The 17134-nt window shown below is 35.7% G+C and overlaps 1 protein-coding gene across 2 annotated transcripts in view; it reads right to left on the reverse strand.

Moving 5' to 3' along the window:
- Positions 1–17134, reverse strand: part of LOC111052173 (tetratricopeptide repeat protein 37) — a 76788-nt gene that overhangs the window by 22150 nt on the left and 37504 nt on the right. For both annotated transcript variants that reach the window (XM_039420688.1, XM_022338810.2), the window contains exons 10-13: positions 16028–16212; positions 15324–15515; positions 7832–8055; positions 6921–7108 (exon numbers count right to left, since the gene is read on the reverse strand). In XM_039420688.1, coding sequence (XP_039276622.1) covers positions 6921–7108; positions 7832–8055; positions 15324–15515; positions 16028–16212 — 789 coding nt within the window. The remainder of the gene's footprint in view (positions 1–6920; positions 7109–7831; positions 8056–15323; positions 15516–16027; positions 16213–17134) is intronic.

Raw genomic sequence — 17134 nt, forward strand, 5'->3', positions numbered from 1 at the left:
AAGAACCGAACTCGAAACTCATTAGATGGAAACTATTATTAGAGGAATTTGATTTTGATATTATTTACATAAATGGGAAGACCAATTACGTAGCGGACGCTCTGTCTCGTCCTAATAATGTTCACATGATGGAAAATGAGGAAGATGCTTTTTTAGGTTTTGAAGATGGCTTTCGCGGGTTTGCGAATATTGCTACTGACCCCCACGAAACTGGTCTAGAAGATGGCTTTCACGGTTTTGATAATAGTGCTCACGACCCTGATCATGAATTCGATGATATTAACGTGGACGAATTGCTGCGATTCAATACTCGTACTGAAGCTCCCTCCATAGACGTTAGTTCCCTTGATGAAATTCTCCAACAAATAGATAACCCGGCCGAAGGAACTGATAATGATGATATTATAGGTATTGATAATAGAAATGACGGCGTTGTGAATAATGATGCTAATGAAAACATTGTGCGTGATATTGATTATGAAAATGTTGTAAATAATAATGAAAATGGTAATGAACGTGAAGATGATAATAACAGTTTAGCCACAATACACTCTCAAGAGAGTTCAAACGAGCAAGTAACTATTGCTGATGACGATAAGATTCTGAATGTAGAACATAACCAATTAGTACTTGAACGAGGTGACCAACCCCCTCGCTTGATTAAGATTTTTGATAAAAATAGATTGATTATTTATTTTAGGAATGCTAATGATTACGATGACATGAAGGACAAATGTATAGAGTATTTGAAACCGAATACAAAGTATGGAGTTTTCTGCTCGCGTGCCGGAGCCCTATACGATGAGTATGAACGGATTTTTAACAATTTCAAGAACGTACTGCTAGAGACTTTTGATTCGATCAAACTTAAACGGTATAAAAGAATGAACTTAGATGTGACACAAAATGATGAACAAAAACAGGTAATCTCTAATTATCATGAGGGTAAAACATTCCACCGTGGTATCAATGAATCTTATAATCAAATACGACGTAAATATTACTGGCCATCAATGCTACAGGATGTGACTGGTTACATTAATAAATGTGCTGTTTGCTTAAAGGTTAAATATGACAGGAGACCCGTTCGAGTTGACTATAAAATCACACCCACTCCTGAAACACCGTTCGAAAAAATACAGATTGATTGCTTCCAATATGACAAAATAAAGTTTTTAACGATGACTGACTGTTTTTCCAAACGGCTAACAGTCCATCCAATAAAAAGTTTGAACCAAGTCGATATCCAAGAATGCTTAAACGACTATTTCTCTGCTTTCCCCATACCCAAAATTGTACAAATGGACAACGGACGTGAATTTGACAATGCAGGCCTACGTGATTTCCTGAGACTTTATGGCATTGAACCATATTACGTTACTCCCGGACACCCAGACTCGCAAGGTTTAGTAGAAAGGACTCATTCTACACTTATTGAAATTCTGAATGCCATTCAACTTGAAAATAAAACCAACACCACTGAAACTAATATGAAATTAGCGGTAATTGCCTTCAATAATACTCTAAACTCTACATTGAAAATGTCTCCTATGGAAATAACATATGGAATATCGAATAACCCTTTTGTAAACGGAATAACAGAGAGATTAGTAACTGAACAACTGTCCCAACAGTATCTTGAACGAGTCAACCTAGTGCATAAAATGATTAAGAATAAAATTGAAGAAGAAAAACAAAAACGTACTGAGAAATTGAATGTTAATCGTGAGAAGAATGTTGAAATTGAAAACGAGCCACACATAAAATCGACATTTAATAAGAAAACAAAACCGAAATTCATCAAAGTAAATTACGATACAACACAGCAATTAGCTAGGAATCCTAAAGCTATCCAAAAACGCCCTTTCAAATTGCACCCTAACAGAATGAAACGGCCTAAAAAACCGGTGAAGGGTAAGAAAAAGGATTTATTTGTTACAGGACGTGATGGTACTGCCCCTAATTCTCCTGTTGCTGGCCCCAGCAACGTCTTATAAGATGGTAGATTTGAGCAGAACATCTGGTATTGCTCCAATCAAGATACAGAATTCTCATATAATTAATGAAACTTTTACCTATGTTCATAATATTAATACTAGTTATTTACGTTTAGAATTAAGTAATATTGAAACATTTGTTGATTTTCTCGCTAAAAGGAATAATATTGATAAGAGTCGCTTAAGTATGATGAAATTGAATTTGAAATACACTAAGAATAAATTGAATGAGATTCAATCCGTTAATTATAGGCAGAAAAGAGGTCTTTTTAATGGTTTAGGATCCGCGATTTCGTGGATCACTGGGAACATGGATGCTGATGATAAGGAAAGATATGACAAAATTTTGCAGACAGTCCAATCTAATGAATATCATCTTAGTAACAATGTAGACAAGCAATTTGCTGTAAATCAGAAGTTAATTAACGAATTCAATAATGAGATGAAAATAATCAGAGCGAATAATCTAAAAATCAGCAATTACTTTAATTCTTTGTTCAATGAATCCAACCGAATGGAAATGAATCAGCAATCCTCTTTGTTATTCGACTCGCTCCTGCTTCTGAATAATAAAATATCTGACATCGTAACTAGTCTCGAATTTTGTAAATTGAAAATACTGCATTCTTCTATTATTTCTCATGATGATCTTTTTCTCCTACAAAAAAACTCAAATGTCAGCTTTATTTCAAATAAAATTAGTGTGTTATGGAAACTAAGCAAAGTACATTGTGGAATATTTAAAGACCATATTTCATATTTTGTGGACGTACCGCTATTGTCAACTGTTTATGAAACGTTTTTTCTATTGTCTTATCCTGTCATTGTCGGTAACGAAATTTTAACAACTATTGCACATCCTTCTTTTGTTCTTCGAAATGACAAATTATTTTCTGGAAATTGTGAACTCATTTATGATGATTATTATTGTAGTGAAGTAAGCGAACTTAATGATAAATGTATTGAGCAATTATTAAATGATAGGAATCTAGACGGATGTAGTAAGGTAGTTTTGAAAGACGGAGATTCTTTCATAAAATATGTAGAAATAGTTGATAGTTTTATATTATTTAATTTTAGTACATGTATGGTTCTGAATACTGATGTGAACAAGAATATTACTCTTTTTCTTAATAAGAAAACGCAATTGTTGAAAATTAATAGCTCAGAAACACTGATTGGTTACTACAAACCAAATATATTTTGGGAAAACGAAATTGTACTTCCAACTGAATTTGTAGAAAAAAAACGACTATCCAACCTCAACTTTGATCAAGTACATATTGCTAATATAAATTTTCAAAAACTTGATGTTCTAGATGAGTTACCTCTGACCGATAATCGAAACCTATGTATTATTCTTTTGCTTATTTTTACTGTAATTTTATTGATTGTTATAATATTTCTCAAACGGCTATTTATCTGGCACAAACTTTGTAACCTAATGTGTTGTAAATCTGAAGTTGAAAATGATACTGTACAGCGTGAACCAGAACAAATATGCCCCAGACTACCATGTACTTAGTTTATAATACTTAAAATATAATATATGTTTTTTATCTCTTTGAAGCTGAGGGCAGCTTCACTCTTAGGGGGGAGGAGTTACATCTGGTAACACCTAATATTATCGCTGACGCTGTATTCCATTGTAATGCTCGATCATAGTACTTTTAGTCAGTCTACTGCCAAACTTCACCGAGAGCACTTCTCTCTTTTTCGATGTATATTTTATAATTATGTGTTTGAAAATAAAGTTTACTTTTTAAAAAGGTGTTTGGTTACCCCAGAACTATAACTTTTGATTAGGAAACATATTTAATAACACATAACTGAGATATTTTGCTTTCGAGAGATTTCTAATAAACGAGGAAGACCATAGTAGATTTAAGCTTAACAAAATCGCTTTTTTTAAAAACATTCTAAGAAATATTTTTGAAGAATTTCTTGATCGCTTTTCACTTTTATTTCCGTACAGCTTACAGCTCTGTGGATTTTGAACAAGAAAATAGTAGCAGAGACAAGAATAATATAGTTACTTACTAATATACTTACTTGTTAATAGTTACTAGTTAATATATACTTACTTATCCTTCATCTATGATAGTAGCTACATAACCTAAATTTACTGTTAGTTTGTAAACAAATAACAAATTTCCTGTAAAAATCAGCCATTCTGATATTATAAACGATGACATTCTATTACCAACTTAACGCTAAACTAGTTTAACTTAAACTGGATTAGTAAATTCACTGAGAAAACCGATTCAAGTTTAAACTTTCAGATTAACTTAAACTCGATTAACTTAATCGAGTTTAGCAATCTATACTGTGCAAATGGGCCTAAGAGTTATAATAAATCAAATTAATTTGTTTGCCATAAGATAAAATACATACACATCAATAAAATAAATATCAATTGCAATATGGCACTACCGGCAAAGAACAACTTATGAGCCGGCAGTAATAACTTGGTATTGAAGTGAGGTTACCTATACACTATGAAAGACTATTTATAACTCACAGAGTGGGGATAATAATTATCATTCTGCTTGAAAAGCCAGCAGTCACACAATATAACATCACTACTCACTTTGATAACCGTAAACGTGATAAATTATTACAATACTTTATAAACTAATCAGCAGACGAACCATTAACAACGATCACAGGCAGATCAGCGCTACCAACCTCCTACTATAGTCCGAGCAAAACTTACTTTTCAGCACGGGGCTGTATGGCCAATGTTAATCTAATACAATAACAATAACTGTATAACTATACTCTGTATAACAATAACAGGAACACACTGTTGACGTTTTTATGCTGAATCCATAAAAAACTCTATGCTCTCTTTTTCACTCTCTCTCTCGCACACAATTACCTCACAGCCTCTCTGGATTCTGTGAAATCTGGCAGCACTGTACTCCATAAGAGCAATGCTCCAATCTAAGGTTTGCACAGACATTAGTATCCTTTTTCATTTTATTTTAGACATGCTTAGTTTCAACCAATCGCTAAACTAGACGTGTATAAAATAGAATGAAAAATGTATAGTAATACTTTGAGAATAATCTTTCAAGTGACCCTACCAAAATACTTGAATGATAATATTTTATTAATAGACTTATATATTTGCTGCAACATGTTCCCTTCCATAAAAAATAGTTTAAGCGAGATCTTGGGAAACACTTTAGAATGATTGTTGGTTTCAACAAAAATAATGGTTTGCAACATTTTATACGATTAAAAAGTCTAAAAGAAGTTCTCATATTTTTGCAGCCGAAGACCACTGTTTGTGTGCATTTGCAGGTCAGCTATTACACAAGAAGACTGTTCGCATATCAGTCGAAAATGTCCGGATCAGAATTACCAGCCACTAGGCTTTAGCGTGCTAGTTTATTTCCGATTTAAAATAAAATAATCAATACATTTACCAGTTACAACATTAGCATCGTTTACTTATAAGCTGCGTTTATACGAAAGTTATTAACAAAATGTTAATAACTTTATCCTTATAGATTCTATTAGATTGAACGAAACTTATCATACATTATGATGAACATAGCCTACGTGTTTGTCAAGTTCCGTTCAATCTAATAGAATCTATAAGGATTAAGTTATTAACATTTTGTTATTAACAGAATGTTAATAACTTTGGAGTAGACGCAGCTTCATACTCACTGACACAGCAAGTCGAAAATGTCCGGTAAAAAGATTACATTGAAGGCTGGCTTTAGCATGCTGAATAATTTCTGATTTGAAATGCATTAATCAATAAAATTACAACACATGTTCAATCCCAACATTGGCATAATTATGTTACGGTACTTTTATACTCATTGACCATGAAGGCATGAAGAAACGAGTTGAAGACGTATATCATAGTCAGCTATAGTTAGTTCCACGTTGTAATGGCAGTGGAGAAAGATAGGATAACAAAGTTGCCGATCTTCTGTCTTGTCAATGCCTTGAAAAGTAAAATGAATCCTAATGATCAAATTATTTGTGGGGAAAAATTTATTTTGGAACCGTAAATCGTTGCAATTCAGCTAAAAATTTTAATTCCAACATGAGTCGATCATAGAAATAAACTATGGAGGGTAACTGATACCGGTTTATTGATGTAATATTAACTGTTCATTCTCATTCAAAATAATCAATTATATTTTATCCAGCAATAAATAATATTTTTCAATGATTTCACAAAGAATTTTCATAATCAAGATTGAATATTTTGTTAATTATATTTATAAATTGTTAAAAAACACAGAGTAAAGCGAGAAAGAGATAGCGCTATCCGCTTTGTTGAATGATAAACAAGGATAGCAATACAATAAACTAATTAAACACTTCCATTATAACGTGGACCTCACTATAGTAGAGGGGATAGCAATGGTATTGCTATCTTTGTCTATCATTCAACAAAGCGGATAGCACTATCTCTCTCGCTCTGCTCTGTTGCCAGATCGGCTTTTAACAATGTAGAATTAATAATTAACCAAATATTTCATCTTAATTATGATAATTCATTATGAAATTATTGAAAACAAATTCCTTGCTTAATAAAATATAATTGATTCTTTTAAACGAGAATGAACAATTAATATTACATTAATAAACCTGTATCAGCTACCGTCAAGAAGGCATTGACAAGACAGTGAGGATCGGCAAAGATGTTTTCCTATCTTTCTCCACTGCCATTATAACGTGGACTTCACTATAGTAATTTTCCGATTGATTTTTTCTAAGCGGTAGGCCTACAATTGTTTAATGTGACTCAGTTTTGGGCCTGAGGAGCCTGTTGATCCTCCGAAGTACTTATTATAATTAATGAATACTCAAGAGACAAGGAAAAGGAGAATAGAATTGGAATTGTAAATGAAACAACCATTTGACATAATAACTGAATGTTCAAATTCTCACCTGCCCAATCCAGCTCTGATAGTATGAGTCATCGATACGTTGCGTTGCATTGAATGACTTGTTAGCCAAGTCGGAATGGTTCAGTTCTAAGTATAAAACTCCCAGATTGGTCCATGCAACCGAATTCCTATCCTCCGCAAGAATGGACTGTATGAATGAATGTTGAGCTAAGGGTTTCTCGTTTATATCTGTATGAAAATAGAAATATGTTTATGCACCATAATATTAAAAAAGATAATATACACGAACTCAGTAAAGCAATAGATTTTCTATACAATACTAGTCGGCACGGACTCGGTGAGTATAAATTCTCACACTTATAAACTTACTTACATGATGGGTACAAAATACAGGATATTGATAGATACGGTGCATCATGAGATTCAAATTTTTATCATGCTTATGACTTTTTGACAGAAATATCCTGTAATGATGTTTTGCCTTGACGTAATACCCATGATCATTTCCTATGAGTGAACAAACACTTATAGGTTATATTAGGTTGAAGTTCAAGAACTAGAAATTTTCAATTTCTCTCCTGAATGAAGAGAAGAAAGTCCGAAATAAAATTGTTCAAAATTTCATGAAAATATTTTGATGTGATTATTAATTACATAATATATTATAATTTCTGAAAATTATATTAAATCATAGAAAATCACAAGTGATCTTATGAAAAACAAGATTCAGACTTGAAATTTTTATTTTGTGATTAGTTTTTTTTCCAATTCAATAAACATTTCACCAATTCATTATCAACAGCATTCTATAATTTTCATTTTTGATAGAAAATCCATAAATCTATGAAACTATATATTGCTATATCGAAGCCTACAGACATATTTTATTTATAGAAAAGTTTCGTTGAAACGTAGCGTTGAAAGAAATTGATTGTATTGATATTGACAAACCTGGACAGCTAGCAATTATCCCAAGAAGGTTCCAGTGCTCCCAATTACTAGGATCATAGGTCACACTTTTCTTAATAGCAAAGAAGCTGTTTTGGACCAGCTGCCTCCGTTTTGTTCCATTTGAAATAAGTTGTGACTGTCGAAAATAGCTGGCAGCAAGGTCATGCCACAGCAAACTGGTACATCCAATTTTATCCATCAACTTCAAGGCAAAAGAAAAACACCTGAAAGCAAAGATAAACTATTAGAAAACCACAGGAAAAGGATATTTATGGAAAGCGTTATCAAGAAAGAAAAGGAGAGAAATTGATGGAGTTGAAAGAGATATCAGACACAGTCGAAAGCAAGTAAGAAAGTAAGTTGATAGGAGTAGTAAGTGGAAACTCTTAATTTCCTTAATAATTGTTTACTTTTTTATTTTATAACTGATGATGCCTACATGAGATTTTTTGCTTGTGCGTGGGTAATGGATATTGCGTTAGTGAATTGATGAGATGATCAAACGTCCATGCCATAGGCGGGATTCGAACCCATGAACCAGGTGGTGCTAAGCAGACCGAAGTTTATAACGCTCCTTACGACTAGACCAACCCGGCCGACAGATGTTTATCATATAAATAGTAGAAGATGGACTTGATACTGATTTGAATATAAGATTACTTTGTTTATATGGGCTACTTGATTCAAATAAAAACCTTTAGTACCCTTTTTTAAAATATTTTAAAGTTTTTGATAAAAGGGTACTAAAAGTTTTTACATTGTTTTTATTTGATTTTAATATGTATGTGATATTTGTGTTATTTAATTTTCCGTTGACTTCTATTGTTGGAAAACTGAAGGTCGTTCACCTGCCATATAATTCAGTTTTGGTTTATCAATTTGACAATTCATCTTGGAGTACCATTGTAGGCTACAGGCTAAACACGTTAAGCTTGAAATTGCTACTTTTCACTTCGAAAAACAGAACTTGAATGGGAATGCGTAGGAATCATGAATTAGAGAAATTAGATGGAGGGAGCTGAAGAAAGTCGTCTAGAGGAAGTCGAATATTGAGTAGTTTGAATAAGTAGAGTCCATTGCACACACATTCAACAACCATCGGCCTGCTAAAATGGTTGATGAATTAAATATCAAAAGATGCACATTTCTTTATTCATCTATTAATACAATAATATTAGAAACCATAGTGATATACATCTAAAGAACTCCCCGTTTATGATACTAAGAACTCTACAAAAACTGAAAATGGTTCGATCATTATTATGGGTGGCCACTAACGACAGGACAAGTGTGTTGAACATGTGTGTACACACATGTCGTCATACATTGTTGTATCATCACACAATGTATGAAGGCTTTCACACATCAAAATACGTCGAACAAAATTTTTGGGGTTAGGTTTCTGTATCTTTGATATTTTGTTTATTTTTTCTTCGCTGCTCTATTTGAGGATAAATTATTTTTGTAATCATTAACGTTTGTAATTTTTCCAGTGGTTTATATATTGGTATTGTTTGTTTATTTTATATTAGAAGCTGCTGTCAAACAGCTGTATTTTGTTCGAAACTTCTCGCTGATGACACAACATGCATGACGAGCATGTGTGTACACACATTTTAAACACACTTGTCCTTCGTTGTCCTTCCACCCTTAACCTAGCGCCGCAGTGCAGGATGGTTTCTTACAGCTTGGCGTTGTTGTCATTCGAGATGGGTGTCTGGCTTGGAAGCGTTTCGGCCGCATTGCAGGATGACTGTTAAAGGTTGCCGGAAGATCAACAGCTGGATTTTTTTCGTTATTTTTCGTGATAGAGAAATTCTGATTGCAGATTCGTTCTCAGCGACCCCAAGTTTAGCCTAAAGGCTCAGAATGTCAACAATGTTTTTAAATAATTAAAAATCATCATGAAAAGTCATTAATATGGTAGTACACCACGTTTCTGGTAACTTTTTACTGGTGACTGGAGTTATTATTGACACACAAAAATCAAAATAATCGTGAGAACGAAAACTGCTGATGAACGCGAATAAGACCGCCACTCCATTGTTCTATTGTCTTGGCTGCTTGGCTGAGCCTGGCTGGAGGGATAAAATAACCGACTGGATTGGTCTTTCGTCTGTCCGCTAGGCGGAACTACGCCGACCATTGCTGGGTGGAAGATGTTACTGCGGCCGCTCGCATTCCCACCAACGCTGCTATTATTTGCTGTCTCAGCGCCTAGTCCGATTCAGCCAAGCAACCAGCCTGCACTGCGGAGCTAGGTTTAGGCCCGCCGCAAAGTACACCCACGCAATCCACGACCCACACTTATCCATGTTCAAGGTCAAGCAAACCCATACACTGGGCTGAATCTGTCACCGCAAACTCAACCCACGGTCCACGTTCCACGCTACCTCGACAAAAGTCGAGTATAGCCGAAAAACCGACCAACAGCCGGCAGAGTATAGTTTGTATAAAATAAGTTGAGACATATTTTATGTTGTACTTCATGTTTTTATATTGTTTTTAATAATTTAATAAAGTAGCCTATACAAATGAAGAGATTTTATAGATATAGGTCTATCTTTCTCACTTGTCAAGGAGTAAATTAGGAATGTTGTACTGTAAATGGTTTGTTGATTGAATGATTACTATTATTGTTATTACTACGTCAATTCCTCAAAAGCTATCTGCTGAGTAGTGTCTGTATTTGTTCAAGACCATTGAAATGTCATGTTATTTTATACAGACTATAAATTGTTGACCAGTTGCATAGAGAAACAATAGCGTAAGTTGATATCCCATGGTATAGGGTGTTTATGTCGCAACTTTTACTGTTATCTCAAGCCTAGAGAGTGTATTCTCACCCCAACAAAACAGTAAAATTCGACAATAATCAACAGTAATAGGCTTGAGAATACACTCTCACCCCAACAAAACAGTAAAATTCGACAATAATCAACAGTAATAGGTTTGAGATAACAGTAAAAGTTGCGACATAAACGCCCTATACCATGGGATATCTACTTACGCTATTGTTTATCTATGCCAGTTGTGAGCATGCGCCTCTTCCATATCCATCTCTGAACTAGAAGACTAATGAACAAAGCAGCTGATTGCCTTTAGAAAGACTATAACCAGACTGACTAGACAAAGCGAGCAGAGTAGTTGACGGCGCATGCGCTAGTTGTAGGCATGCGTAGTACAACGAAAGAGTGACCCACGTTCGACGAAACCTGTGAACGAATCACAAACCGATCCACGCGTGGATACTTACTTGGTGGGCTGGATGCAGTTTGCGGAGCGCCATTTCTAGCAAGGCTTTTACAAAACTTCCCACGGCGTGGGTTGGAGTGGCGTGGGTCTTTACTTTGCGGTGGGCCTTACAGACCGATCTACCTAATCTGAATAGTTTTGAATCATTATCAAGAAACCCCCCAGCAAGACCATCCATTAATACTTTAAAAATTTGTTCATCAATAAAACTATTCTATTCATTGGATTATCGAACAACTATGGTAGGTAAAAATGATGCAGACCTTGTACTCAATTCACAGAGAGCTAGTCCTTTCAGAAGAATCTTTTCCTCCTTGTCAATATTGATGTCTTCTTGTGGATCCAGACGGGAACGTGCAGGAATGACCAGGATTTCGGTAGCAGTGAGGCCTGGATAAGAACATCGCCCATCAGCTTCCACAGACAAGACAAGTCCCGTCTCTCGATCAGAGCACTGTCAAATCAAATGAAACATTTGAATCAAACACACTCAAAACAAACAAATCATTCATAAAATAAGGACAAGTTTACAAGTGATCAAGTCAACAAACACTCTATTTCATTCTATTTCATAATCAATAAATTATATTTTTCACTAGTTTGAGTGAGAATGTATTAAAACTTGTAAAAATAATAGAATGACTTTTCATTTGATGACTAGGTGATGATTGGACAGTATAGTCCACTCTACCACTTGCCCACGAAATAATGTTTTCTGAGAAAACTTCTCCATTTTGATAGCTTGATGATATACAAATCGAAAAACTTTGAAAAATATCACCAGTAGAAAGTTTCATTTCAGCCTCTTAACCGAGCGCAAACCGCTCATGAATCGCTATCATGTGTACGAGGCTGGTAAATCGAGCGATTTGCCAACCGCGCGACAACCGAGCGTAAATCGCTGTCATGTGAACAAGCTCTTACCCAAGTTATACGAGTAGGTTTGTACTTGGTGCAAAATCATACCTTGATAAGGCGATAATAGCTTCTTCCAAGCTATCTCTTGCAAGACCCAATTGCCTCCTGAAATGATGCTGCTTCGCTAAACCGAGACAAGCTTCAGCCAATCCTTTGAGAACAAGAATATTCTTGGGGCTGTCCTCAGCAAGCTGCTTGAATTCTTTTCTACTCTCGTTGGGCTCATCTAGCAGCTGGAAATAACAAATTAATTTTATTAATATATCTGGATACGCAAGTTGTGTCTGTAATGTGCTGCACTCTGTAGTGAATTACAGCAGAACTATTATTTGCGATTAGAATATTTTGCAGGCGTCTGTCAGACGGTAGTCGTTGTAGTCAGATGAAAACGGTAGGAGTCATGAAAGTGACTGGATCGGAAAAGGGTTGAATCTAGTTAGTGCACATTGGGCATGATTGTGGATGTCCGTTCGAATATACTTGATTCAAATAAAAACCTTTAGTACCCTTTTTTAAAATATTTTAAAGTTTTTGATAAAAGGGTACTAAAAGTTTTTACATTGTTTTTATTTGATTTTAATATGTATGTGATATTTGTGTTATTTAATTTTCCGTTGACTTCTATTGTTGGAAAACTGAAGGTCGTTCACCTGCCATATAATTCAGTTTTGGTTTATCAATTTGACAATTCATCTTGGAGTACCATTGTAGGCTACAGGCTAAACACGTTAAGCTTGAAATTGCTACTTTTCACTTCGAAAAACAGAACTTGAATGGGAATGCGTAGGAATCATGAATTAGAGAAATTAGATGGAGGGAGCTGAAGAAAGTCGTCTAGAGGAAGTCGAATATTGAGTAGTTTGAATAAGTAGAGTCCATTGCACACACATTCAACAACCATCGGCCTGCTAAAATGGTTGATGAATTAAATATCAAAAGATGCACATTTCTTTATTCATCTATTAATACAATAATATTAGAAACCATAGTGATATACATCTAAAGAACTCCCCGTTTATGATACTAAGAACTCTACAAAAACTGAAAATGGTTCGATCATTATTATGGGTGGCCACTAACGACAGGACAAGTGTGTTGAACATGTGTGTACACACATGTCGTCATACATTGTTGTATCATCACACAATGTATGAAGGCTTTCACACATCAAAATACGTCGAACAAAATTTTTGGGGTTAGGTTTCTGTATCTTTGATATTTTGTTTATTTTTTCTTCGCTGCTCTATTTGAGGATAAATTATTTTTGTAATCATTAACGTTTGTAATTTTTCCAGTGGTTTATATATTGGTATTGTTTGTTTATTTTATATTAGAAGCTGCTGTCAAACAGCTGTATTTTGTTCGAAACTTCTCGCTGATGACACAACATGCATGACGAGCATGTGTGTACACACATTTTAAACACACTTGTCCTTCGTTGTCCTTCCACCTTAACCTAGCGCCGCAGTGCAGGATGGTTTCTTACAGCTTGGCGTTGTTGTCATTCGAGATGGGTGTCTGGCTTGGAAGCGTTTCGGCCGCATTGCAGGATGACTGTTAAAGGTTGCCGGAAGATCAACAGCTGGATTTTTTTCGTTATTTTTCGTGATAGAGAAATTCTGATTGCAGATTCGTTCTCAGCGACCCCAAGTTTAGCCTAAAGGCTCAGAATGTCAACAATGTTTTTAAATAATTAAAAATCATCATGAAAAGTCATTAATATGGTAGTACACCACGTTTCTGGTAACTTTTTACTGGTGACTGGAGTTATTATTGACACACAAAAATCAAAATAATCGTGAGAACGAAAACTGCTGATGAACGCGAATAAGACCGCCACTCCATTGTTCTATTGTCTTGGCTGCTTGGCTGAGCCTGGCTGGAGGGATAAAATAACCGACTGGATTGGTCTTTCGTCTGTCCGCTAGGCGGAACTACGCCGACCATTGCTGGGTGGAAGATGTTACTGCGGCCGCTCGCATTCCCACCAACGCTGCTATTATTTGCTGTCTCAGCGCCTAGTCCGATTCAGCCAAGCAACCAGCCTGCACTGCGGAGCTAGGTTTAGGCCCGCCGCAAAGTACACCCACGCAATCCACGACCCACACTTATCCATGTTCAAGGTCAAGCAAACCCATACACTGGGCTGAATCTGTCACCGCAAACTCAACCCACGGTCCACGTTCCACGCTACCTCGACAAAAGTCGAGTATAGCCGAAAAACCGACCAACAGCCGGCAGAGTATAGTTTGTATAAAATAAGTTGAGACATATTTTATGTTGTACTTCATGTTTTTATATTGTTTTTAATAATTTAATAAAGTAGCCTATACAAATGAAGAGATTTTATAGATATAGGTCTATCTTTCTCACTTGTCAAGGAGTAAATTAGGAATGTTGTACTGTAAATGGTTTGTTGATTGAATGATTACTATTATTGTTATTACTACGTCAATTCCTCAAAAGCTATCTGCTGAGTAGTGTCTGTATTTGTTCAAGACCATTGAAATGTCATGTTATTTTATACAGACTATAAATTGTTGACCAGTTGCATAGAGAAACAATAGCGTAAGTTGATATCCCATGGTATAGGGTGTTTATGTCGCAACTTTTACTGTTATCTCAAGCCTAGAGAGTGTATTCTCACCCCAACAAAACAGTAAAATTCGACAATAATCAACAGTAATAGGCTTGAGAATACACTCTCACCCCAACAAAACAGTAAAATTCGACAATAATCAACAGTAATAGGTTTGAGATAACAGTAAAAGTTGCGACATAAACGCCCTATACCATGGGATATCTACTTACGCTATTGTTTATCTATGCCAGTTGTGAGCATGCGCCTCTTCCATATCCATCTCTGAACTAGAAGACTAATGAACAAAGCAGCTGATTGCCTTTAGAAAGACTATAACCAGACTGACTAGACAAAGCGAGCAGAGTAGTTGACGGCGCATGCGCTAGTTGTAGGCATGCGTAGTACAACGAAAGAGTGACCCACGTTCGACGAAACCTGTGAACGAATCACAAACCGATCCACGCGTGGATACTTACTTGGTGGGCTGGATGCAGTTTGCGGAGCGCCATTTCTAGCAAGGCTTTTACAAAACTTCCCACGGCGTGGGTTGGAGTGGCGTGGGTCTTTACTTTGCGGTGGGCCTTACAGACCGATCTACCTAATCTGAATAGTTTTGAATCATTATCAAGAAACCCCCCAGCAAGACCATCCATTAATACTTTAAAAATTTGTTCATCAATAAAACTATTCTATTCATTGGATTATCGAACAACTATGGTAGGTAAAAATGATGCAGACCTTGTACTCAATTCACAGAGAGCTAGTCCTTTCAGAAGAATCTTTTCCTCCTTGTCAATATTGATGTCTTTCTTGTGGATCCAGACGGGAACGTGCAGGAATGACCAGGATTTCGGTAGCAGTGAGGCCTGGATAAGAACATCGCCCATCAGCTTCCACAGACAAGACAAGTCCCGTCTCTCGATCAGAGCACTGTCAAATCAAATGAAACATTTGAATCAAACACACTCAAAACAAACAAATCATTCATAAAATAAGGACAAGTTTACAAGTGATCAAGTCAACAAACACTCTATTTCATTCTATTTCATAATCAATAAATTATATTTTTCACTAGTTTGAGTGAGAATGTATTAAAACTTGTAAAAATAATAGAATGACTTTTCATTTGATGACTAGGTGATGATTGGACAGTATAGTCCACTCTACCACTTGCCCACGAAATAATGTTTTCTGAGAAAACTTCTCCATTTTGATAGCTTGATGATATACAAATCGAAAAACTTTGAAAAATATCACCAGTAGAAAGTTTCATTTCAGCCTCTTAACCGAGCGCAAACCGCTCATGAATCGCTATCATGTGTACGAGGCTGGTAAATCGAGCGATTTGCCAACCGCGCGACAACCGAGCGTAAATCGCTGTCATGTGAACAAGCTCTTACCCAAGTTATACGAGTAGGTTTGTACTTGGTGCAAAATCATACCTTGATAAGGTGATAATAGCTTCTTCCAAGCTATCTCTTGCAAGACCCAATTGCCTCCTGAAATGATGCTGCTTCGCTAAACCGAGACAAGCTTCAGCCAATCCTTTGAGAACAAGAATATTCTTGGGGCTGTCCTCAGCAAGCTGCTTGAATTCTTTTCTACTCTCGTTGGGCTCATCTAGCAGCTGGAAATAACAAATTAATTTTATTAATATATCTGGATACGCAAGTTGTGTCTGTAATGTGCTGCACTCTGTAGTGAATTACAGCAGAACTATTATTTGCGATTAGAATATTTTGCAGGCGTCTGTCAGACGGTAGTCGTTGTAGTCAGATGAAAACGGTAGGAGTCATGAAAGTGACTGGATCGGAAAAGGGTTGAATCTAGTTAGTGCACATTGGGCATGATTGTGGATGTCCGTTCGAATATACTTTATTCAAATTCAATCCATTCTCGTTGCACTTATTATCGAAATCGATTTCCAATTGGGGAATATTGAGTTATTATTGTTTAATTAACGACCGGCTTGATTTCCACTCGATAGTTGTGGGTGGGAGATTGAGTTACGCATGTTAACTGAAAATTTAACTCAGAAGTGTACAGTGCATATTCAGCGATCGGTTTGGAAATAGACATTTCAATGAATAATTATCCCAGATTGGGTGAAATATTAGCGTATCTCCTCGGAATTTGCATCGAAATATTGGGGGGTATCGAGTGGGTGCAACGCAGTCGTTAGTTGAACCAACTGAACCAACCTGTCTATCCTGGCACACATCCCACCTCATTCTACCCAAATTCCGATATAACCAATCTTTCCAGTTGGTAAGAAATTCCGACAGGATTTTATGGTGAGTTGTGTTCAAATTATTATATTTCGATGTAGTTTTTTTCTGGCGAGATACCTATTTTAGATTTCATAGTAATTATTCTATTTTCAAATTTAATAATTTTAATTTTCTTAAAGTCCACTTGTTCAAAATTATGGCGTTACCAATATCAATAGAGCAAATTAAGGGTAGAAGCATAACAAAATGCTTGTACTGTTTTTCATTTATTTCTAGTTTGTAGATGATTTGGGACAAAGTATGAAGGAACAACAAACA

This window comes from Nilaparvata lugens, chromosome 2 (genome assembly GCF_014356525.2).
Source record: "Nilaparvata lugens isolate BPH chromosome 2, ASM1435652v1, whole genome shotgun sequence".
NCBI lineage: Eukaryota > Metazoa > Arthropoda > Insecta > Hemiptera > Delphacidae > Nilaparvata > Nilaparvata lugens.